At 30.6% G+C, this 25,401-nt stretch overlaps 1 protein-coding gene and 1 non-coding gene across 2 annotated transcripts in view; both read right to left on the minus strand.

Moving 5' to 3' along the window:
* Positions 1-1,583: 1,583 nt before the first annotated feature.
* On the minus strand, positions 1,584-1,656 carry Trnav-cac (transfer RNA valine (anticodon CAC)). Its single transcript has one exon. It is a non-coding gene; the product is annotated as a tRNA-Val (tRNA).
* Positions 1,657-1,986: 330 nt separating this feature from the next.
* LOC127065071 (patched domain-containing protein 3) overlaps positions 1,987-25,401 on the minus strand; it is a 52,187-nt gene continuing 28,772 nt past the window's right edge. Inside the window, exons 5-12 of the mRNA XM_050996946.1 lie at positions 23,722-23,998; positions 23,121-23,331; positions 22,403-22,588; positions 21,111-21,454; positions 13,479-13,679; positions 12,056-12,187; positions 8,715-9,028; positions 1,987-6,198 (exon numbers count right to left, since the gene is read on the minus strand). Of these exons, the coding sequence (XP_050852903.1) occupies positions 4,597-6,198; positions 8,715-9,028; positions 12,056-12,187; positions 13,479-13,679; positions 21,111-21,454; positions 22,403-22,588; positions 23,121-23,331; positions 23,722-23,998 (3,267 nt within the window). The 3' untranslated portion in view covers positions 1,987-4,596. The remainder of the gene's footprint in view (positions 6,199-8,714; positions 9,029-12,055; positions 12,188-13,478; positions 13,680-21,110; positions 21,455-22,402; positions 22,589-23,120; positions 23,332-23,721; positions 23,999-25,401) is intronic.

Genomic DNA, 25,401 nt, shown 5'->3' on the forward strand with positions numbered 1-25,401 from the left:
TTCAAGAGAATCTTGTCGATCTCATTGAATTCGATGTAAATGCGTAATATCGTAAAGATGTAAGAAAATTGATTTTCTCCAAATTTTTTATCGAATAATTTATCGATATCGAATTGATGATTAGTGTATTTATAATAACGCGTAGATCGATATACTCAACATGTTCATTTATATATATATATATATCTATGTATGTATGTATGTATGTATGTATGTATGTAGTATTTTGATCGCTATTACATATGTTATTATTGTCTACATCATAATTGTATACCTTCAATAAATATTTTAGCTAACCTCCAAAATGTCGTGTTAAATAACTAACCTCGAAAATGTCTGGCAACGATAAATGTGAAATAATTGGCACATACACGGGCTACGATATTAATCGAGTATTTTTAATGAGCAGTTCAGTGAACGTTTGATACGGATATATATATATGTGTGTGTGTGTGTACGAGATAGTGTTGTAACGAAATGAGTGGAAAAAAATATTTCCTCTATAATATGATATACACAAGCCACGTGTTGTTAAGGCAATTAGTTGAAAAACGTTTCGAAAGCAAACGTGAATATAAAAACGATAATGGTATCTTTATGTTACTTACCTTACGATATTCTCGAACTTCCTGAATTCTAATAAAACTTTGAATTTCACTCGAAAGTAGAACGAATAATCGGAGGAAACGATATAATAAAAACGTGGTAAAACGTATAAAAAGTCAACGAACACGAAATGACGGATTCGATCGGTCTCACCGGCGCCATCTTGTATTACATCGTTCAAATACGTAGATCAATTTACAACTTTTTCGAAAAATACTTTATACTTTCGAATAATCGTTACTACGAAAAAAAATTAATAAAATAATTCCTATTATTTCGTGAAATGCACTGTGAACATTATTGTCCGATATTTTATTCTTCAAATTTTATGCATAAATTAATGCAGTTTGTATTATCGACGAGAATTAGATGGTAGTGACATTATCGGTAAATATCAAATTTATAAGAATAATATTAGATATATTCAAAAGTATGAAACGTGGGTATGAATTTATAATTAAGCAATTATCGAATAATTCTATTGATAAGCAAACAAAATACCACCGGTTAACACAACGGTTGCTTGCGTTGTTTACAATAAAAAGAAAATTTTACAATGCAAGCAATATTGGTTGATTGATTCTCACTACGCGTGAGATTGCTGCTCATGGAAAGCCGTAATATAGAATAATTATTAATATGAGTACTGATATATTCAATTTCAAATCATAATATTTGATTGAAAATGTTCATTTTCATAGAGCTTACAATTTGCGTCGATGAAGCAGATTTCTGTGTGTTCGACCGTCGGTGTTGCGATAGAAAATAATTTTCATGAAATTTTTGAAGATAGAGCTACTACTTCTATCAACTGTTTTAAACAGAAATATTATTGTTAAAAATGTCATTAAAGAAAAAGCATAAAATATTTTTTCTAGTAATAAATTTCTACAAAAAAATAATATTATAGGAAATGCGAATATAGAAGGGAAAAATGATCAAGAAAAAAATCGAAAAAGAAAAAAATATTGATCATTTGTTTCCGCCCGGGATCGAACCGGGGACCTTGTGCGTGTGAAGCACACGTGATAACCACTACACTACGGAAACAGTTGACAAGGATTCTTTAATTTTAATTTATATACTCAAACTATTGATAAAAACTACAAGAAAATTACAAATACCTTAGCTAACAAAATATAACAAATTAAAAAAAAACTTAACATATATATTATTCGTTAGATATAGGCTCAAATTTTTCCAATAACATTAATCGATTATTTATATAAAAAATACATTATTAAAAATGAGATAAATTTTGGCAGAAATTCAAAAGTAATCGATTTATTCTTATTGTTCCTATATATATCAATGAAAATATTTTTATTAATGAAAATATTTATTCTCAATGAAAGGGAGAAATATATAGAAACGTAAGAATTAGAAAATCAATGAATACGATATATTTCTAATGAAAGTTTGAAAAGGATCATTGTTAAATGAAACTTTTGTGTATTTCATGATTTTTCCAATAATAATAATTATTATTATAGTAGTAATAATAATAATAATAATAATAATAATAATAATAATAATAATAATAATAATAGTAATAATAATAATAATAATAGTAGTAGTAGTAGTAATAGTAATAATAATAATAATAATAATAATAATAATAATAATAATAATAATAATAATAATAATAATAATAATAATATGTATCGAACTTATCTCATTCGAAGCATATTTACACCCACACATATTTTAATAGATCATTTAACGTTATATTCGTTCTCTCTCTTTCTCTCTTTCCTTCTTTTTTTTATTTCACATAAATGCAGCATTCTTTTTTCGTTCGTACATTTTGAAAAAATTTTTACATATATAAAAATTACACCAGGAATTATAAAATCATTGTCCGACAGATCAATACACAATTTATCGCAGAGTAGTATCAATCTTAAAACTAAACTTAGTCTAAACTAAGAGATATCATTTGCGAAGGAATGCGTTAAAAAAAGATTCGCCTGTACAAATATCGTCACCGTATCTACTATCTTCTTTCTTACTTAGAAAATATGAAAATAAAAAAATAAGAAAAAAAAAAAAAAGAAAAAGAAGTTCCTTCCACTTATTTTTATTTTTTATTATTTTTTATCTTCATCCTTTTCTTTTTTTTTTTTTTTTTTATTAACACACACGCACACTCCTTTTGGACGTATACATCACGCAAATCCTAGTTTCACAGATTACAAATTTTTACAGAACGAGAGACAAGAGTTCTTAGTCGATAACTATCTAGAATCGATTGTTCTTTCTCGCGTGACATTTTCGACCGATTTTTTTTTCAAACTTTTCTTTGCGATTTGCAAGAAAAAAGAAAAGAAAAGAAGAAAAAAAAGAACAAAAAAGAAAAAAGATTAAAAAAATCTCTCAAAGTGGTTTCGTTCGATTTCACTTAGGAACTTATAGACCAACCCTGTGTCTCGTTAAATAATTAATAAAATAATAACATTAGTATACTACGAAAGACGAGAGATTTAATTCAATGATTTTCTCCTTATTTTTTCGATAAAAGATTTTAGAAAATCGTCACTGGTCCCATACAAGGCACAATGTGAAAAAAAAATTGACTTTTCGAGAGATTCGTCCTTTTATTAATTAATAATAATCCTCTTCCTTCTTCATCCCCTCTCCACTATTTTTTTTTGTGTGTCTCAATATCAAACTTTTTCTTCTTTTTTTCTTCTTAATCTTTTTAATATATCAATGAATAATATAAATAAGGATCGTCCTAAAGTTTACTTTTCGTTATCACTTGTCTAAGACTTCTTATTGGCTCGAAAGAAAAAAAAAGAAAAATCAAAAAAGAAAAAAAGGAGAAAAAGAAGAAAGATATAAACTACGCCATTTTTATTTAATATCGCAAATATGCAATAGATAAAAACGAAATCTCGATTAAGGTCCATACGTTAGCACGATAAAAAAGAGCCGAAGAAAAAGAAAAGAAAAAAAATAAATAAATAAATCATCGGTAAGATGTCTTGAAAAGATTTTTATTTTTCTTCGAAAAATCCGTACCAAAGTTTTTCTCACCGTCGATATATCGATATACATGTATATAAAGAAACTATGCGATGATATTTGCATAATAATAATAATAATAATAATAATAATAATAATAATAATAATAATAATTAAAAAAAAAAAAAGTAAAAGAAATAAACGTCTGTGTAAAAACGTCTTACTAAACGCACATCCGTTGTAATTCGTTACACACATGCTACACACACACACACACTTACACACACACACTCTCTCTCTCTCTCTCTCTTGGTCATTTTTAAAAATCAATATACTTATTAGAATATTATTTTATCGACAAGCTACCATAATCATAATCATAGTCATAATCATAATCATCGTCGTATACACGATATATCGCACCTGAGGGGCATTTAAATACATACATACATACATACATACATACATACATATACATATACATATATATATATATATAAAAAAAAGAAGTCTCTTTAGAGGAAGTCACGTCGGGCCAATCGTCATTCGGTAGCACGACGATTCTCTCTCTCTCTCTCTTCCTCTCTCTAGAACGACGTTTTATTCAGGAAGGCCACTTTCGTCTTTGCAAATCTTCGAACGGACGCAATTCTCCTCGGAGCACGTTACCTCTCACTAGCGAAGAAAAGTTGTACGACGACCGAGGATCGAGAAAAGTCAATGACCGGACCGAATTCCGACCGAATGCCTCTTTTTACGTATTAAATGTATTTACGTATTTAACGGGACGATTTTATATATTTACATCCCTCACCATCACCCCAACCCCCCTTCTTCACCACGCAAGCAAGCAAGCAGGCAAGCAACTAACCAACCAACAAACCAAGCGACCGACCAACCAATCAAGTAACTAACTAACCACAAGCCCGCCGGGCTTCCTCTCTTATTTATATCTTCCATACATATCATCTTTCAATCCCTTCCTTAATGATATCGAATAATTAACATTATTTTATTTTAGGCTTATGGATAACGTGGATCCGTGAGATACCTCGAGGACGTGTTATGAAGATTATGAAGATTATGATGAGATCGGCTACGTCTATAGTCTCTGTGAATTTGATTGGGCATTCGATATCCCAAATGCGGTCCTAGGTACGGTACTGTGCGGAATATACGTTGATCCGTAGAACGAGTATCTCTTGGCGAATGATGATCTTGTTTTATCGCGCCTGGATAATCGGGCGCGGGCTGCGTTTGTTGATGTCCTCCTCCTCCTCCTCCTCCTCCTCCTCCTCCTCCTCCACCTCCACCACCTCCTCCTACAGACCCACTAGCTCCTATCGTCGGTTGAAACTGTGATACACCGTAAAGAACGCCAATGGATCTTCTACAAAGCTCCTGTTGATGTTTCCGCTTTTCCTCGTCCAATTCACGCTGACGTCTTCTACTTTGCGAGGAACCACTCTCAGTGGAATTGCTATCCTCGCTAGTACCCAATCCCGGATCGCGTTCCTCGAATGCTGCCAAACTCGTAGACGGACTCGGTTGAAGAGATTTGATCATGCCTGTGTGATGATAGTACGACAAAGTAGGGTGAGGTATAACGAAAGGTTGTTTAAGTTTATCGATCAACTCTTTCTCGATTATACCGTTCCTCGTTACCTTGTCCACCTTATCGTTTTCTTCATCGTCGTTTCTATTCGAACTTGTACAAGAGCCTGGACCAAATATGGACAATAATACCGGCAAGAGAAATAGACCGTGCATGGCACCGATGAATATAACCAAAAATACCATTTTGAAGAATACCAAGAATATATACGTCCCGGCTAATAACAATGCGACCAGACCGAGTATAGTCGATGCCGCACCTTGTACAATCGGCAAGCCCAAACTGTACAAACTTTCTTTAACCCTATCCTCAGGCGTGACTTTCTTCGAGCTCATATAGGCGTAACATATGTGAGCCGTGAAGTCTACGCTGAATCCGATACACATTATCAGATTTATCATAGAAATGCTGTCGAGATTGACGTTCCACAGGGCCATGTAACCGGCCACCCCGAGCTCGATCGAGACGATACAAAATGCAACCCAAAGACAACACAATACATTAGGTATGAAGATAAAACTGATAAGCATCATCACCAATGCGCCAAATATCATACACTGTATACTGGTAGGCCTGACCAATTCGAATTGATCGAAAAATACGAAATACGGGTGAAATACGCTCGCGTTTAACAAGGAATCCTTGCATATCTTTCGTAACTCCTTGACCATCTCTTTTTCCTGATTCGTACCGCTTACGTTTACTGCCTGTATCAAAAATCTACTTGCGACTATGTGTTCGTCGTTATCGTCGAATTTAACGTCGAGTGAAAACGTACTGGTGGAATATAGCCATATCTCTTTTAACGCCTTGATAAAGCTACCCTCGTCTTTGATGGTCACATTTAGGTAGTCCTCGTTTCGCGATACGTAACTTAGGAAGCTGCGCAACCAGCTTTCCGTGTAGATCGGTGCGCTTATGTACGAACTAGCCTCGAGGGATCTCGTGAGGTTCTCCATTTGCTGCTGTATCTCTGGATCGCTATAGTCGTACTCGCCGGACACGACCACCTGTAAAATTAGAAAGAGAATGTCTCTGTGTATATATATCTTACATTAGTATGTCCGTATGTTATATTCTCTCTTTTCTTTATATACGTACGTACGTACGTACGTACGTACGTACGTACGTGTGTGTGTGCGAAAGAGAAAGAGAAAGATAGAGAAAGGAACTGCTGTCTGAGATACAAACGTACAGCTAGGATGTGTTTGCGTGAAAGCAATCTCGTGAAAGTGGCCCTCCAGGGACTTTTTTTGGATCGGCAGACGAACCAACGCCAATGTATACCAGGGATAGATGGGGGTGGGGGAAGACGAGGGCTAGGTGAGGGAGAGGAAAGACCAGGGGTAGGAGGACACACATGTGTATACACAGACGCATACACACGTGCACAGTTTACACGACGAAAATGTTTTTACGTCTTCCTCTCTCTCTCTCTCTCACACACACACAATGAAATCCTCTTCCTTCTTTTATTTCAATTTTTCCTTTCTATTTTTCTCTCTTCATCGATTATTACACTCCATTTTATTTTTATTTATTTAAAAATAAAGCGAAAAGTAATTCAAGATTATTGTGTCGGTCTAATCATAACGATGTTAATTTAATGCAAAGATATGTGTGTGTGTGTGTTTCGATAATTGCGAAGGTTGGAACGCACGTGAATCCGATTAGACGTGATAGAAATTAGATAATATAATATCGTGATATAAATAGGAAGAATTATAGAATCGTGAGATTTTATTCGATTGTTTTATAAGACGGTTGAATTAATATTTCTGGGATATAAGTATATTGATCGAGATAATCGTGACAGTTTCTAACGTTACTACAAACTATAATTTCATGATAAAAATTGATACTGTTTATAAAAATGAGAGATTATTCGACAATTTTATAAGAAAATTTAAGAAATATTCAAAATGTATATATATACATAAACATATACATAAATATATATATAATATATATTTAAATATATAAAATAAATAAATATATATATACATATATATAAAAATAATTGTATTAGCTATTTATGTCATATAAACTAGACGAAATTCTAATCTCATCATAAAAATTGATATTGCCTATAAAATCGAGAAATTGTATTCGACGATTTTATAAGAAAATTTAATAAATATCCGAAATGTACGTAAATGTATACACGTATGTATATATATACACATACACACACACACACATATATATATATTCAATTCGATCAGCTTCTTCTCAGCTGATTGGAATCGTCGTCGTCGTAACCATTGACGCAATACACAAGTTGTTACTTTTCACAAACTCAGTTGGCCGTCGACATGGAGAAAGTTGTTTTAAGTGAAAGAAAAGTGTTACTACTACGTACACAGCAAAGGAGAATACGTATATAAGAGAGAGGGGAAGGGGGAGGGGAGATAAACGTGACATAATTATTGTGCGTTAACTATACTCCAAATAAAACATACGCGAGACTCATTTCTCGTAACAAAATCGATGCTTACCACTCGATTACAAACGACTTACAATTCGTACTAACATTACATATATATATATATATATTTATCTGATTATACGAATCCCCGTTACGAGAAAGTTCTCGCTAAAATTTCATCCTTTTCGAATCATCGAAAATTCCAAGAACAACGTGGAAGTGAAATTTTCGAAGGTGTGTCGCTCGTAGAAATCGTCACGTGACCAATTATGCAAGAAGTGATTTTTAAATTGAAAGATATTTGACGTGTAACTTGAATCTTTTTTTTTTTACTCTTCTTTTTGTTAACTTTTTTTTTTTTTTTTAATATCAACGAAAGTTACGTATACATGAGCCCGATTTTGTACATATCAATTGTATTCTAGCATCTATAATAACAAGCATGCATTTGTGTGCATGGGTTTGTGTGTGTGTATTTGTATAAAGTACAACTCATAAATCAATGTACTATATCTACTAGTATTCACTAGTATTTATATAGTATGATATATATCAAATATACACAAAGCGCAACTCGTAAATTAACAGGGTAAAATAACAGATAGCTACGACATAATCGTACAGTATATATCAAGAAAATATCGTTTTAGTATATTCTAGTCGAAGCAATTCCATTTACCAATAAATTGTACGATCTAACGATTCAAATATAAAGCGACTTATTAAATATCACGATTGATTGATTGACGTATCATCGATTATAAACATTTTAGAATTCTAAAACGTCGTTAAAAATGTTTTCAAAACGATTCCGAAATCCATACGTTTGTCTCTTGATTAAAAATTTTTTCTTTATAAACAGATCGTAAAAAAAATGTTAAAAATTATTTCGAAACGATCTCAAGTACGTTCGTTTCGAATTAAAATTTCTTTCTTGTACGATTCAGAAATAAATAAATAAATAAATAAATAAATAAATAAATAAATAAATCCAGGAATAATATCTCTTTACAAGATAAATAATCTTATTAATATTAAATCCATCTACAATAGATCGTGAGTTCACGTAAGAAGAAAAGTTGTGTAATCTAAACGTACCTGTATTCTATAAGGAAATTCACGGAAGTAAAAGTCTTCGCGATCGTAGAAGGCAATCGAGTAAGAATCTTCCTTGGAAAGCTTTCGTCGATCCAATCCTTCCTGGAGTGTAGTCAGTCCGTATAAAGCACCGAGTAAATAACATATGAAGATGAATATGATAATGGCCTTGACAGGACGACAATTCAAAGCTGCAGCCAGGTAGTCCCGGAACCAGGTCATGCATCCGTGTTCAGGATTGTCAATTGGATTCTTTGGATCGTCAGGATCGACCCCTCCAGTACAGAACAGTCGATAAAGCCAAGATCGATGAGCTGCAATCAGAGAGAAAAAAGAGAGAGAAAAAAAAGAAATAAATATATTTCAATCCACAGTACTATTGATTTTTTCATGAAAGTCGATCTTTTCAAAGTATCTTAGTATAATAATTTAACGTTATTAAAATAATCCTAACAACAATCCTTCGAAGTGTTCGAAAATAAAAGATCTTAACGACGGTCTGGCTCGTTTTCTTAAGATTTTTTCATTTTAATAAATAATAATTTTTATAAGAATACATTTATCGTGTTATTGCTAATTAAAACGATACTATTTACTCGTTCTTATGTGCTTAACATTCTAGAGAAATAATTTGTTAAATTACTCGAATGTAAAAGTGTCTCAAAGAAAAAACAAAAAAAAAAAAATAAACAAATAAAGAAAAAATAAAGAAAAAATATGTATTATGGGCTTGGATCATAAATTATGAATCAACAACAACAACAACAACAACAACAACAACAACAACAATAATAATAATAATAATAAAAATTATTCACTTCTCATTACGATTGTTCTATTATTATCCTTCTTAAAATTTAATGAATAAACAAATCATTCCATTGCATTTAATTAATGATATTACTCATACTCCTTGATAGAGATATAAAAGAAGACATTTATAATTGATCAATACACTGAATCTTAGAAAAGAAATTTTTTAAACTATTCAATCGTACATTGAACAACATTTAGAATAACAAAAAAAAATCTCCAACCACACACACACACAACACACACACACACACACATGTATATCGCGATGCATACAATCGAAGATTTCGAGACAAAATCGAGAGAAAGTATCGTACGCTATTACTATTCTAACTCTACTACCAGAACAGTACTATCACTACTACTACTACTACTACTACTACTACTACTACTACTACTACTACTACTATTACAACTACTATTACTATTACTACACTACCACTATTATACTTTAGTCGTTACATAAGGAAGGCGATCTAACGAATAAACGACACTCGAAACGTAATACTCGTCTATTTTCTGACGTAATATGCCCGGCAGGTAGTAGGTATGTCCCGTTTCTAAAGGCGTAACGAGATTTCAAATCGCGCTCGACGAAACGACGAAACTCGGCCGATGACAATGCACCCACCCTCGGTCTCCTCTTCGTCCTTTCCCATCCTCTCTCATCCACTTCAAAATCACCTCCTCCTCCTACAAAACCTTCAACTCCTAGTCTACCTTCCTACTTCCACATCCTAAACGACGACTATGACGATACACAACAACGACGACGACAACGCAACGACGATGACGACGACGACGACGACGACGAAGACGACGACGACGACGAGGACGACGTATGAAAGCATCGGAGCAGGCCATTGTGTTGTACTTTTCTCGATATCGATGCCAAAGTGAAAATTTCTCAGAATGCTACTTTTTCTTCGTCTCTTTTTCTTTTTTATCTTTCTCTCTCTCTCTATCTATCTCTTTCTGTCTGTCTTTTTCTGTCTCTTTCTTTCTTTCTTTCCGTATCCTTTACAATACTTTTGCGTGCAGGTGTATACGTGTACGTTTTGTGTATTTATGTGTGTTTTCTTAAACGGGGAAAATAAAAAGGATGAGAAAGAGTATGAAAGATAGTAAAGAATCTTTAGCAAACTTCTTTTGAGCTTTTTCATTTTTTTTCCCTTCTTCTTATTTTTCTCATCCTTTTCTTTCTTCACGTTTTTCTTGTTCTTGTTCTTTTTCTTTTTCTTGTTGTTCTTCTTCTACTTCTACTTCTACTTCTACTTTTTTTTTTAGATTCTAACTTTTTTAATTTTCTCTTGAATATAAATTTGTTCAAGTGGAATACATCATTATTGATCAGTTTGATAAATTTTTATACAGTCGAAATGTCGTATATTAATATCTATATACAGTGTTTATGTATCGTTGATAATAAATAATAATTTATAATAAATAATTATATTTAAATTTAATTATATTTATTAATTATATAAATTATATAATTATATAAATTCATTATATTTAAGTAATTAAATTTAGTTTATAAAAAAGATAATAAATAATATTTTTACATTGTCTCTATATCTTGATATTATCTAAATATCTATAGAAATCATTTTTACGATTAGATCCAAATGAAAAAAAAAATAAATAAATAAATAAAAATCGAGTCGTATAATTTCCAAAAATACGAGAAGAATGAATGAATGGTAAAACGATTGAATTGTGAATTTATATATATTAAAACTGATAATCTCTTGTAAAGAATCGATGAGTTGAGAATTAGTTATTAGATTTTTTAGATTTTTATGCGTTAAGCATGAATACCTTCTTTCTCTTCCTCGTCATAATAACAACTGCTCGACGAAACGATCTGAGAGAAGTCGTATATATAGACCAACAAAATCAAGCAATAATGTAGTCATAAAACTTGTCCGCGCAATTTTCGAGCAATTCGTTCGAAATACGATACTCTTATAAAACGAACGTTTCGCATTCTATTCTAACGGGCCTATTCTCGTTTATGTAGAAAGTATGTTCTTCGTATAATAAAAAGTATATGAAAGTACAAGTAAAAACCAACGAATGATACGTTTGAGGTAACAGTCCCTTGTGAAAGTGATTCCGGGTAAAGATGGAACTCTTTGAGAGTCTTTGAAAAGTTCGATAAATATCTTCTGTTATATCTCTCGTTATCCTTTCAAAATTAAATAACAATAGTTCTTCCAAACAAAACCGATATATAATCTCCTGATTTCTCTATAGTATATAATAATATTTTAACTAATTATCTAATAAACTAACTATCCAATTAATTAATTAATTAAACAATTAACGCGTCGAAATTTAATAATTTTTTTTTCTTCTTTATGATTAAACTCTTCATCCGTTAATAGACTAGTTTCAAGTATAATAAGAGTTATATTATATAATTGTTTCAATTGGATCGATCATTCACAGACATCATCATATATATATATGTATAAATGATTAGAATTGTTAATTGTTATATTAAAACGATATATCATACTCACATGATTTCGAAAGCGGCTGTACTTTGCAACAAACGACGCTGTGAAGATTCTTTTGCTCGCAATAACCGCTTATGGCAACGCATCCAGAAAAGAAGGTTAAATGAAAGAGGAAGGTGAATACTACGGCAAAACCTGCGTTCACGTAAACAAAAATAAATTGTGAAAACTTTGATACAAGTATCAGTGGCTTGAAAGAAACGAAAATGAATGAGAACAAAACATAGAAAACATTACAGTACGTTGACGTACCGAGATGTTAGCTCTTTGTAAATATTATGTTTCTTTTTTTCTTTCTTTTTTTTTTTTTTTTAATTCCATCTATTTCATAAAATAAAGAATATATATATATATAGTTATGTATTACCAAACAATTATTTTGTTTCTTAACGTTAGTCAGTAATCCTATCTATATGTATATTACATACATACACCGATATATCCGTGATCGTAAAGAAAAACGGCGCATGTTACATGTTTTCACTTTCGAAACACGTATTTATACGTTATCGTTTAACAGTTCTGCACTCCTATTCTTTCTATTATATTTTGCACGGTTAAATGGCATTATTTTGTTAGATCGTGTATAACATTTGTTTGTATCAATAGATTTACATAAATACAGAGATTAAATTCTATTATTTTTTTTTTTCTTTTCAATATATAACAATCGCCTTTTAACGAATTTGTTTTTTTCCCTACGTATGCAACATTTTTTTCTTTATTATATAATAACAGATAAATATCTTAATAAGAAATTAAATTGAATTATTTTCTTTTTTTTTTCGATATATAACAATCGTTCACAGATAAATCACAGATAAACAAACTCAAATGCAATATTTTATAAATCGTAACCCGCGTCATTCTTTTCCTTTAAAATTAGAAATAAATTCTCTAGTGCGAGAGACTGCGAGATTAACTCTCATTATTTGTTCTTATTTCGATAACAATTGTTGAAATGAATTATTTTCCTCCGCCATAAATATACACGTAATCCATATATAGATTCTTATAGAACACAGTTTCAATGCGTGTAAAATCAAAAAGTTTCCAAGATTGCAAACCATCTTCGACGTCATTTTTCAGTCAACGTTATTTCTTTACAATTACAGAGATACATATGCTTGTAAAAATATCTATATGGGAGATAAAATTGGATAAGTTAAAGATGGCGAGAGTGTAAGAAAGTCTGCTGGTAAGAATATATAATACATACAACGTTCTCTTTACACTTTCACTATAAACGTGAATGAACGATTCTCGTATGTACCTGGACATCTTTTAAAACATCTTACTGGACGGACTAACCAAGTAAAACAAAGTGTTTACACGCGTATAGTAATACAGACATATACATATATATATCTATATAATAAGTAAATAATTAAAATGAACGTCAAATAGTATTTACATATTTAAATACCTGAGTAAATGCAGAATATTTGTACCGAAGGAAATGGCGATAAAATACCAATGAAGAACGATATCATGTCGGTCAAAGACGTGATCGTGATCGACACAGCAGCCTCGCTCAAGGTTTGAGCCATTCTCTCAGGTACGGGTTTGGTAATACACGTTCGTCTCCAGGCAGCCAACATTACAAATGTATCATCGATTCCAATACCTAAAATATATAGATACGGTACACGTATACATACACACACACACACATATATATATAGACGATTATATAAATTAATCAAATGTAATTCCATTTCAAAATCGATAGAAGAAAGATACATACAAGATACACACACACATATACATATATATATATGTACATATAGATATATATAGCATATATATATATATATATATATATATATATATATATATAGACATATATCTTTTGACAATATAACAAAGGGTATTGATCTATAGTAAAATATAATGAAATAAAATACACAGGTAGATGTATGTAATTAGACCATTGGATATCATTGTTATTAGTATCGTTATCGATTCGATTATTGAATAATTGTGTCAATAGAGAAAGAGAGAAAGAGAGAGAGAGAGAGAGAGAGAGAGAAAGAGAGAGAGAGAGAGAGACTAACGAGTCATATCTATTATTTAAACGGTAGTGTATTAATACGATATCTATAATTATGCGTAGAATCATTATTTATTATTCATTATTCATTATTATTATTACTATTGTTGTTATTGTTATTATTGTTGTTGTTGTTATTGTTGTTGTTATTATTACTGTTTCGATTCATTTGTTTTGTATATACATACGTATCGTATGTAATACGAGCTAATTAATAACAATAAGAATGAATCACGAAATAGATGTATTTTAAATAATACAAGTCAAGATGTTTTTGGTTCATATTGATTATTCATAAATTTCTCTCTCTCTCTCTCTCTCTCTCTCTCTCTCTGTCTGTCTGTCTGTCTCTCTCTCTCTTTCTTTCGTACTTGTGAAAATAATAAATGTATGCGCCATCGTCGTTGTCATCCTTCCCCTTTGTCTTTGTCTTCGTTGAAATTATTTAAGAGCATAAGGAATTAGTTTTTAAAATGATTATCATTCTCAAACTATTCTTGTCGCGTGACTCAGGTCAACGATGTTCAATATTCCGACGGATTTGTCATCGAACCTCCCTTTACTTTTCTTTTTCTTTTCTTTTTTCTTGGTTCTTCTTTTTTTTTTTCTTTGGTTTGTTCGTTCATCATGGAATCGTATATATATGGTGTACGTATACCATATGATTATCGCATTAATTATACGGCGAGAAGTTGCAAATAAAATGACTGACTGTCTGATTATCTGACTGACTGACTTACTGACTGACTGACTGACTGACTGACTCGATGGGATGATTCAGTGAGTCACTACTTTATTACATGATTCAATTCAATGTCGTACATATGACGAACGTACTTCCACGTAGGTATATTAATATCTTCTATCACGATCTATTCTAACGATGGGAACGATAAATTTTGTTCGAGACATATACATATCTATGTACATATGTGTGTGTGTATACATAGAGGGAGATTAGTTAGGGTGAATCGATTATCTTTTGATTCCTTTCCTTTAAATGTAACTTCATTTCTCCGAAAAATTTGAAATCGAATTTTTTATTCTTATATCGGAAATGAAAGATTATACGTAGACGAGTCGAACGTTCTCAAATGATTTGCTTATCTGATAAAAGATTAATCGATATTATTTTAATATCATTTAAGAATAATTTCGAACCGTGATTGTCTACTTTGGAAAAAGAGAAAAAATTGAAAAAAAGTTGAAATAGCTTCAACAAGTATGAATATAGAAATCGAGTCATTCATACAATTTTACTCCCTTTTCTAATATTTATATATATATTTTTTTTATTAAATAAAATACTTCGTATCGTCTTCAAATGAATCGTCAAAAATTCTTTTTTTTTTAATTATCATTTGAAGATTTTTTTTAGCAATATGTTCTAATCCTTGTAACTTCCTTACGAATAAATATCTTGAAACAAAAACTTAAATGTGTCTCCACGAATTAAACTAAATAAAAAGAGGCGAAAGTTGAAAATAAAAAAAAATGAAAAAAAAATTGAAAGAAAAGAAAACTATTTTATAGAATGTAGAATCACCTATAATACGATATATATATATATATATATATATATATATATATATATCTTATTATACTCAATTATTTAACGCGAAGAGATCCATTTAATCAAACAATCGCATTTACAAACCTATCTATTATTTCATTTGATTTCGCTAGCAGACGAAAACACTCGTTGTGCTTCTGTCCGTATCGTCAAAGGGGTCAACAGCTTAATTGGGCTTTCAATTAATTACACCCTATGTTACATCGTACGATTTGATTTTATGTATCTATTTTATGTTGGTAAATATTTGTAACTAGGTTATAAATATTCTTTGATTGCAATCAACTTTTGAACAATGTTCTCGCAATCAATCGAATTCTTTTTTTTCTTTTCTTTTCTTTTTATATATATAATATCGTCCTTAAATAAATATATATATATATATATGTCGTAATAAAAATCATTTCGAATAAATTTATTTCGATTAATTTAACGATAAAATCGATTTGATATATTATTATGAAGAACGATAGTGAAAATTAACGATTCGATTATGATCAGTAAAATTTTCGAAACGATCGTGTATATTTGTACATTATTATCCATTCATCATTAGATTCCAATTAGACGGATCGTTGAAAAAAAAAAATCTCTCTCTACGTTAGAAATTTATTCGATCGATGAAGAGTTCAATAATTTCTATTACAAAATCGATTTTAATAAGGATATAGAATTAATAATAAAAATAAAAAAGAAATGATTCGATTTAAACGAATAAAATTTGAAAGAAGCTCGTGTGGAATATTTCTTACATTACGTTTATCTATTTAAATTGGATGGATTATATAAGATCAGATTCAAATTAGACGGATCGTTTAGAAAATTAATTCTTATTTATACAAAATTTATTCAATCGATAACGAGTTCAATAAATTTTTTTTACCAAGTCGGATTTTACCATAGAAGGATCCCTAAGAAAAGAAAAAAAATTCGATCTATTCAAAATGTCGACAATTTTGTTTTAAAAAAAGAACGCGTGACCAAGGCGCCAAGGAAAATGGCGTCTCGACAATAGACTTTCCGTTATCCTCGAATCTTACGTAAAATAATCTTACACGTTATCTTCGTGGAAGCATTACGTATTTTCGTACTCAGTTAGATTATTCGTCGAGGCACATTTACATCGGATCGATAGAAGGAAGGCGGTAACTTTGAATTACAATGATTTTTAAAAAAGAACTCTTAGAAAAAAAAGAGAGAGAGAGAGAGAGAGAGAGAGAAACCATCGAGGATTTCATCGGATCGATGTGAAATAACGTATTTTCCGTGAGTCAACGCGTCGGGAATTTAAAAACGGGAAAAGAGAGAGAAATAGTGAAGGAGAGAGAGGGATAGAGAGAACGAGACATATTTAAAAGCCGTCCGTACTTTTCGAAGAAGCTTCGAAGAAGCTTTTATTCAGTTTGGAAAGCTCGACAACCAAGAGAAAGCTTTTAAAATAACGATTTACGATAACTATTCTACATATTCTACGTTTAACGATAAAATCGTGATTCGAACTTTTGTGTCTTTTTTTATATCCCTTTTTTATATTCGAATGTTAAGGAAAAAAAAGAAGAAAAAGAAATGACACGAAGGAAGAAATTTGAAAAATTATTGAATCGGAATTATTATTAAGAAACTAAAGAGAGATTCGATGATAAAATGTACAATCGATCTTTTTAACGTCGAATGATGTACAATTTTTTAATCGAAAGTTTTCGATAAAAATATAAAATAAATATATATAAATGAAAGCGTAAAATTGATGATTTATCTAAATTGAATAAGATGTTTCTCTTGACTCGAGTAAGAAAAAAAAAAAAAAAAAGAAAAGAAAAAATGTCGACGATCGCTTGTGTGAAATTGCTCTTAAATTACTTATTGTTTCAATCTTTCATCTTACTATCAATTTGTCATATAGTCATCTATATAAATATATATATATATATATATATATATAAAATTTGTTATAATCCTTCTTTCAATCTTTTATATATATACATACGTACATACGTACATACATACATACATACACATATATATATATATATATATATATATATATATATATATATATATATATAAAATGTTCTATAATCTATTTTTCAATCTATTACACACACACACAAAAGTTGTTAGCTATAATATATCTTTTTTTAACGATAGATGCACTATCAACTGCATATATACATATAATACATATATCTATACACACATATTTACAACGAAATTATGTGAAAAGCGGAAGTCTCTCTCTCTCTTTCTCTTTCTCTCTATCTATCTATCTATCTATCTATCTATTTATCTATCTGTCTATCTATTTATCTATTTATCTATTTATCCATCTATCTATTTTTTTTTCTGAAGACTTTTCCCTTTCCGTTGCGCTCGCGTGCGTTCGACAGAAAATAAAGTCGATTTATTTCCATCTCTTTCTCTTTCTCTTTCTCTTTCACTTCTTTAAATAATTGCATTCGATCCGATCGACCGATCCCGACTGCGAAAACTTCAAACGACGGAAGAAAGCCGACGACGAGTAGTAGGCAGAACTACTTACTACTTACGTATTATTTCGGCTCGATGTCCTCGAAAAATGACGATCATTAGCAACCATTGCCTAACGACGAAATTACCCTAATCCGTCCACCATCGTTGTTAAAGTTATTACTATCAAATATTCTATAACGATATAGTATTCGTATTACACATTACGCGTTTCGAAATTCTTCGTATTAAGTTATCGGATCGTATTTGTATTTGTAATAATATAGACGACCCAACCAACCATCTTCTTTCGGTAAGAAGTAAGGGTTGAATCACAATTTTCTTCTTATTGATTTTAAAAATCTTATTTATCTTCAAATTGTAATATAACTTCTGAACTCTATAGTTAGACGATTCGATTTGATTCGAATCAAATCAATAACGTCAAAAAATTGTATATTCTCTTGATTCTAATGAAGTTTCTGCATTCATCGACAAAAAAAAAAGAAAGAAAGAAAGAAAAAGATGGAAAACGAATTTTTTATTTTATTCCCAATTATATTCTTCTTCCAATAAATATAATTATTGTTATTATTATTATTTGTTTTTCTTTTTTTAGTTTATAATTGGTATTTTTTATTTTCTTTTTTTCTTTATCTGACAAACGAAAATCTTTTGCTTTCATCGTAAATATATTTATTTGTTCTTACGGGTTTGTGCAATGTACACACGTAATTTTCATGATAAACCATCATGCGTCAGTATTTTATGATAAGACATCACGCGACTTCACGTGAATCAATCATTGGTTTCGTTTAAATCGTATGATAATTTTATTCGTGATTAAACAAAAAAAAAAGAAGATTAAAAAAAAAACTCTTCGCCGCGAAAGTCGACGATTTGAATGACAATAAAAAGTTTGACCGCAATGAGAAGAAAAAAATAAAGTTATTTCATCGAAGTGAGCACACGTGGAATGTTTAATTAACGTCGCTTGATCGAAAAGTCACGTAATTCGATATACTTATAACACATGCATACGAAGAAATGCGTTGACTAGTAATTAAACTTTTCGACGTTATCTCTGATAAAGAAATAAAAGAAAAAAAAATAAATATAATTAAAAAACAAAAAAAAAACGATTGAGAGACGTTAATATCGAAATTATATGATCCTTCACTTTTCTTACGAATAAACGAAAGAAAGAAAAATATAATTATAGCGTCAATTACAAAATGGTTCCTCCTCCTGTTTGAAATAGTCTTTAGAAATATCGAAAAATCACAATTAGTTCAATTTTCTTAATTAGACATTAATTCGTATAATTTCTTTTCCTTTTTATTTCTTTTTCTGTTATCTCCATGGTAAAATAACAAGTCCAGGAAATTTATTATAATTCGTAAAATAATTAACCCAAAAAGTCTCGAAGGGAAATAATTGAGTTTTAATATCGTCGATGAAGTTTCGGTCCACTCGGTATAATGAAATTTTTTTTTAATATAGATACACACACACACATCTTCCTGAAAGCAATTTTTTTCGTATTCCTCGAGTACAGTTTTTAATCTCAATATACTGTGATCACTAATTGCTATATTACCATACAGTAATATAAACTATTTCTCTAATGACTTCCTACTTTGAAAATCCATCCAGCTAACTGAGCTTCCACATAGCTCTTTCATATGGATTATTAAACTATTCCAACGTTGGCTTATATTTCGTAATATAAATTTCATCTCAGTTATCGGACATATACCTATGTATCTATCACTCTTCTTCTTATCGATCGTACGTGAATAAGAAAAAAAAAAAAAGAAAAAAAGAGAAAAAAATAATAAACGAGTAAATGTAATCGAACAAAATACGAATTCTAATTAATACTAAATTCTACTCGCTAATAATCTCGTATCATTATACATATTCACAACTAACCAAAGATTTGAAAGCGTACTCGTTTCATTAATGTAATAACATAGTCGGCCATCTTGAAATTTCTAATGGAGAATTTTAACCTTTTGTAATAATAATACATTATTATTATCATATGAAAGTTTTATATATATATATATATATATATATATATATATTGAAAAGTCGTAAAAAAAACTTGTAAACAATAATCTAATTTAAATGATCTATTTCTAACCCCTAATCGTGCGTAACTAATCCAAAAAGAAATCACATTTGTTACGCTTGGCTATATATAAATCGAAAAAAAACAAAATTAACGAAGAAGATGAGGCGTGAATATTGCACAAGCGGCCGATGTCACTGTTCGACTGATTATAGGTCATAAAAACAATATTTCTCTATCGCGTTGAAAGAAAGAGAGAGAAAGATAGAGAAAAAGAAAAAGAAAGAAAGAGAAAGAGAAAGAAAGGGAGAGAGAGAGTACGAATATAACTTTGATGTTCGATTTTCATCCTCATCCTTTAAACTTCTCGTCGCGTGGAAACCGTAATTACTATGCGCGCTCGCTTTACTAACGTGGGTTCGAACTTGCCGCGAATTGCTATTCCCTAAGCGAATGTTATTACGAACCTAATGCCGCCACGTCATGGTTCGACTAAACCCTATTAAGCTCGTTATATCTCATTTATAATATATATATATATAATCATAATTTTTAGTTAAATTAAAAAATATATATATATAATATTAAAATAATATGATAAACAATAATATATTTTTTATAATAAATATTATAGCAATATAAAGAATATATATAATATATATAACATAAAAAATTATATATATATTTTATTGTATAATATATATCCTAACTATATATAATATACTCTAACTCTTGACACAAATGAACCTCAACAAAATATGAAGAACGTACAAACATTGATCATCCAATCGATCAATTTCTCTCTCTCTTTTTTTTTTTTCATACTCTCATAAAAAAAAAAAAACTTACAAATAGAAAAAAAAAATTTATTTAAATGTTGATATCTCACCAATCATTAAAAAGGGTGCCGCAAGATTGAGACCGATGAAATCGACTCCTAGGTACATGCAAAGTCCAAAAGCGGCAACGGTCGCCATACCGGCGGACACGTTCCCAAGAAGGCCAAGCCAAGGTTTGCTTCGTACCCAGTCAGTCATCATGCAGGTCACCACGGAAAAGATGCCCATCACTGCGAACGTGCTCGAGAAATACGGGACAATTGTTTTCGTATTTGCCTCCAACTCTAATTCCAATGTCCTCGAGGCAAATCGCGCGGTACTTATATGTTTGAAAATACCGCTATCCTCAGCCTCGCCAACTATGTTTAAAAAGGCTTCCTCCCAGGCGGCGCCACTGTATATATTTATATATAAAATAAAAATATAAAATTTCAATAGTAAAATAAAATGTGTATATATATATATATGTATATTTGAAGCGATAAAACAACAGTTTTGCGACCATTTAATCGCCGTTAACTCTGATCGTTTTATGATCATTCCATGGATCATTTTTATGGATGGATTGAAAAACTCTCAAACTGTAATATTCGCAGTGTCATTATTTAAAATCGCAAAAAAAAAGGAAGAAGAAGAAGAAGAAGAAGACGAACAAGAAAAAGAAAAAATGGTGATATCTCTGAGGTATACACGAAGACGTTATTTCCTCTTTCTTTCTCTCTTCTTCTCTCAAGAAAGTTATATCTCTTCCTTAATTGGTATACGAATTTCCTTTCTATCCTTTACTGTTTCTTTTTTTCAACCGATCAAAGAGCATATAAAGTTAGAAAACCATTAAAATCTTTTTCTTAACGCGTACCGCGTGCGGTTAACGCAACAAAAAACACAGTTATGCTTTCTAACTGGGTCCAGATATTCCATGTGAAAATTTTAACTGTTAACGATTAAAATATACAATTTAGTTCTTGGTTGACCTGAAAAACCCTAAAGTCGATCGTAGGATACGATTCGTAGAAAGTAGATTTAGTAATCATCCTTGATATCGGAATAGTGAAATCGTACGACGAATCTTTTCTTTTTCTTCTTCTTCTTTTTCTTTTTTCTTTTTCTCTCGGTTAGGTAACCACCAGTCGTGTAACGTAAATTTTGAAAGCGTCAAGACGAAACGACGATTTGGTTTCGCTTTGCGCTGATGTAAGTTCGAGAAGGACTTCGATTTCTTTGGTTAGACCCTGGACACGATAAATCTCTCACGGATTGTCACTTATTCGCGTTAAACATGTTTGCACTGCTGTGACTGAGATAAGGAGGGGAGAGGGAGGAGGGGGTTCAATGAACTCACATAGCATCTTGCCGTGGGTTGTCGACGGTGATGAAGTAGGCGAGCTGGACCGAAGGCACCGACTCGATCGTTAGATCTTCGCTGATGACACTACCACCAAAGAAAACGGGAAATAGATGGGCGTCCCATGTCACAGGATTGAACATCACCGGAAACGTCAGGTTGAGCTCCCTATTTTCTACGTCCCTGGAGAAAAAACAAAAAAACAAAACAAAACAATTCGAACTGCTTGGATTCTAATTAAAAACAACGAGAAAAAATATATCCTTCCTTGGACATTACTTGATCGAATACAATGTTTTTGGAAAAAACATTTCCAAAAACAAGTTTTGGATATATTTAAAAAAAATGTCATCGATTGGACCCTCGTTTGGATCCCAATCGAATCCTCCTTTGGAGTTTTCATCGGGTACGAGTAAAAAAGTTGTTTCTAAAAGCGTGTTAGACACTGCTTCTTCTGATTCGGATATAATGAAAACAAAAAAAAAATAAAATAAAATAAAACAAAAAGAAAGGAAAGAAATAATTTTGTTATCGATAAAATGATTATCGTCGATTATTACAAAAAAAAAAAAATTATCTCTTTTAAGATTGATTATAATAAATATGCACGTATTATTAAAGATCTATGATATTTGCTAATTATATTTGTTCGACATTTTTATTTTTGTTTCTTTTTTTTTTTTTTTTATCGCGTACATATTTTGGTGACACTTACTCTATCACGTGATGAAGATTGAGAATGTCGTTATTAAAACATTCGTCGAGCCAACGTGCACAAATTTCTTCGTAGGTGAATATTTCATCCTCGTATTTAACTTTAACTTCTCGTATTATTCGATCCAACTCTCGCAATTCATTCCAAATCACGCTTCGCAGCATATTCGGATCGCCGTCTTTCGGAATAATTATTACATGGCCGAATCGACCTAACGAGAGAACGAAAGGAGATCGAGTTAGTATTTAATAAAAAAATAAGTCACTAAAAAAGAACGTATTATATATATATATATATACATGTATTTAATATTTTATATATATACATATAAATATATAAAAAATAAGATAACGAAATCATCTGTTCATTTCAATGTCGTCAAGAATCAACTTTCACCAATTTCAAATCGATAATCAAATGAATCATTGACTCGTAACATTTAAAATGAATCATTTATTAAACTATCAAACGATAGTATCTATTCTAAATACAATCAATATCCATCGCCGCAGTGGTTCTCAAACTTAAAAATATTAAAACGAATCATATTTTGTCGATGGATGATCACTTCATTGAAATATAATATCGATAAGAAATATACCTGGCCTGGTGATACGGCCGACGTTAAACTGATGACTATAATTGACTTTGAAATATTGTTCTACTATAGCTCGCTCTGTCTTGCCAGGACCGTCTACCGGAGAGAAGAGATATTCCGGGTCGATCTCGTAGTGTATCCTTTGATATCCGGTGAAGCAAATGCAGGCCAAGAGGGTTGGTACGATGACAAAATAACCAGGATGATGGCCGACCACGAGACCGACCTTGTGAAAGGCACGGTTTAGAAAATCGTCGACGCACGTCAGATTATGCCACATCTGAAATATACAAAAAGAAACATACCCACATACATAGTATACGTCCAAATAAATGCGGAAAAAAAAGGATCTGGTATTATATCTTCGATAATAAAATAAAAATAAAAAAAAAAGAATATGTAAGACAAAATTGATGAATTAAAATTGAAGAATAAATCGAATGACAGTAAAATTTAATTGGATTTAAAATATCAAGTAAAAAAGATTTACAAAAAGAAAGAAAGTTCGAAGGAGAAATAAAAATAGTCGCAGCTAAGAGATTTTCTTTTTCTTTTTTTTTTTGTTGTTGTTGTTTATATATATAGCTAAATTTTAATAACGTATTTAATACATATATATATATATGTGTGTGTAAATAATTTTGTTTATATAGATATATTTTTTTAATACATATATTTTTTTTAATAAACGCATATATACACGTATTAAAAAAATATATATGTATTTTAATACATGTATTAAAATATATATATATATATATATAAAACATTGATGATAAGACGGATTTTCCTATGGCTTATAACAATACACATGATTCGTGGCACGCACGAGTCACACGAATGAAATTATCATTCAATGACACGAGTCATGATTTGCAGGTGTCGACCATCGAAGATACGCACGATCTGTTACAACAATCATCCGGGCACATAATAAGATCTTTCGTTGTATACGTACATACATATACATATATGACGTCAGAAGATCACCTACTACACGTGTTTTAGTTCTAGATAAAGAAAGAGAGGGATATAGAGACCTAAATACATTTTCTAATAGATCTTGAATATCCTTGATTAATGATAACAATCATCGAAGAATCCGATTAGAAACCATTTTGCATAATTCTTTTTTTTTTTTGTACGTAAGCGTACGAAATCATTATACGTGTTAATTGTATGAATAATTTTTTTAAATGCATACAGATAAAAAAAATATATTTATTGTCAGTATATATATAAAAAAAAAAAAAAATTATCATAAATATAAGAGAAATATGTAACAGGTATAAAAAATAAATCCATACAATTTCTCCGACGTTTTATTACAACAAAATGATTTACCGATGTTACCTAACGATACATCACGACTGTATTATGAATAATTTTTTAAGGGTATACAATGCACGTACGTAATAATTTTTATAACGATACCAAAAAAAAAAAAAAAAGGAAAGAAAAAAATATCACAGACATAACAGAGATCTATACAGAAAATTATCTGGCAAATTGCCCTAAGGTTTCCATTACACGTTTTTCATTGTCCAATTAATTTCATAGCAATTATTATTTCGAAATGATTCCAAGAGGGTTAATCGTGTAAAAAAAAAAAAAGAAAAAGAAAAAGAGAAAGAGCAAAAGAAAAAGAAAAGCAGAAAAAAAAACAAAAAGAAAAAAAGGTGC

The sequence above is a fragment of the Vespula vulgaris genome, chromosome 7 (assembly GCF_905475345.1).
Source record: "Vespula vulgaris chromosome 7, iyVesVulg1.1, whole genome shotgun sequence".
NCBI classification, from domain to species: Eukaryota; Metazoa; Arthropoda; class Insecta; order Hymenoptera; family Vespidae; genus Vespula; species Vespula vulgaris.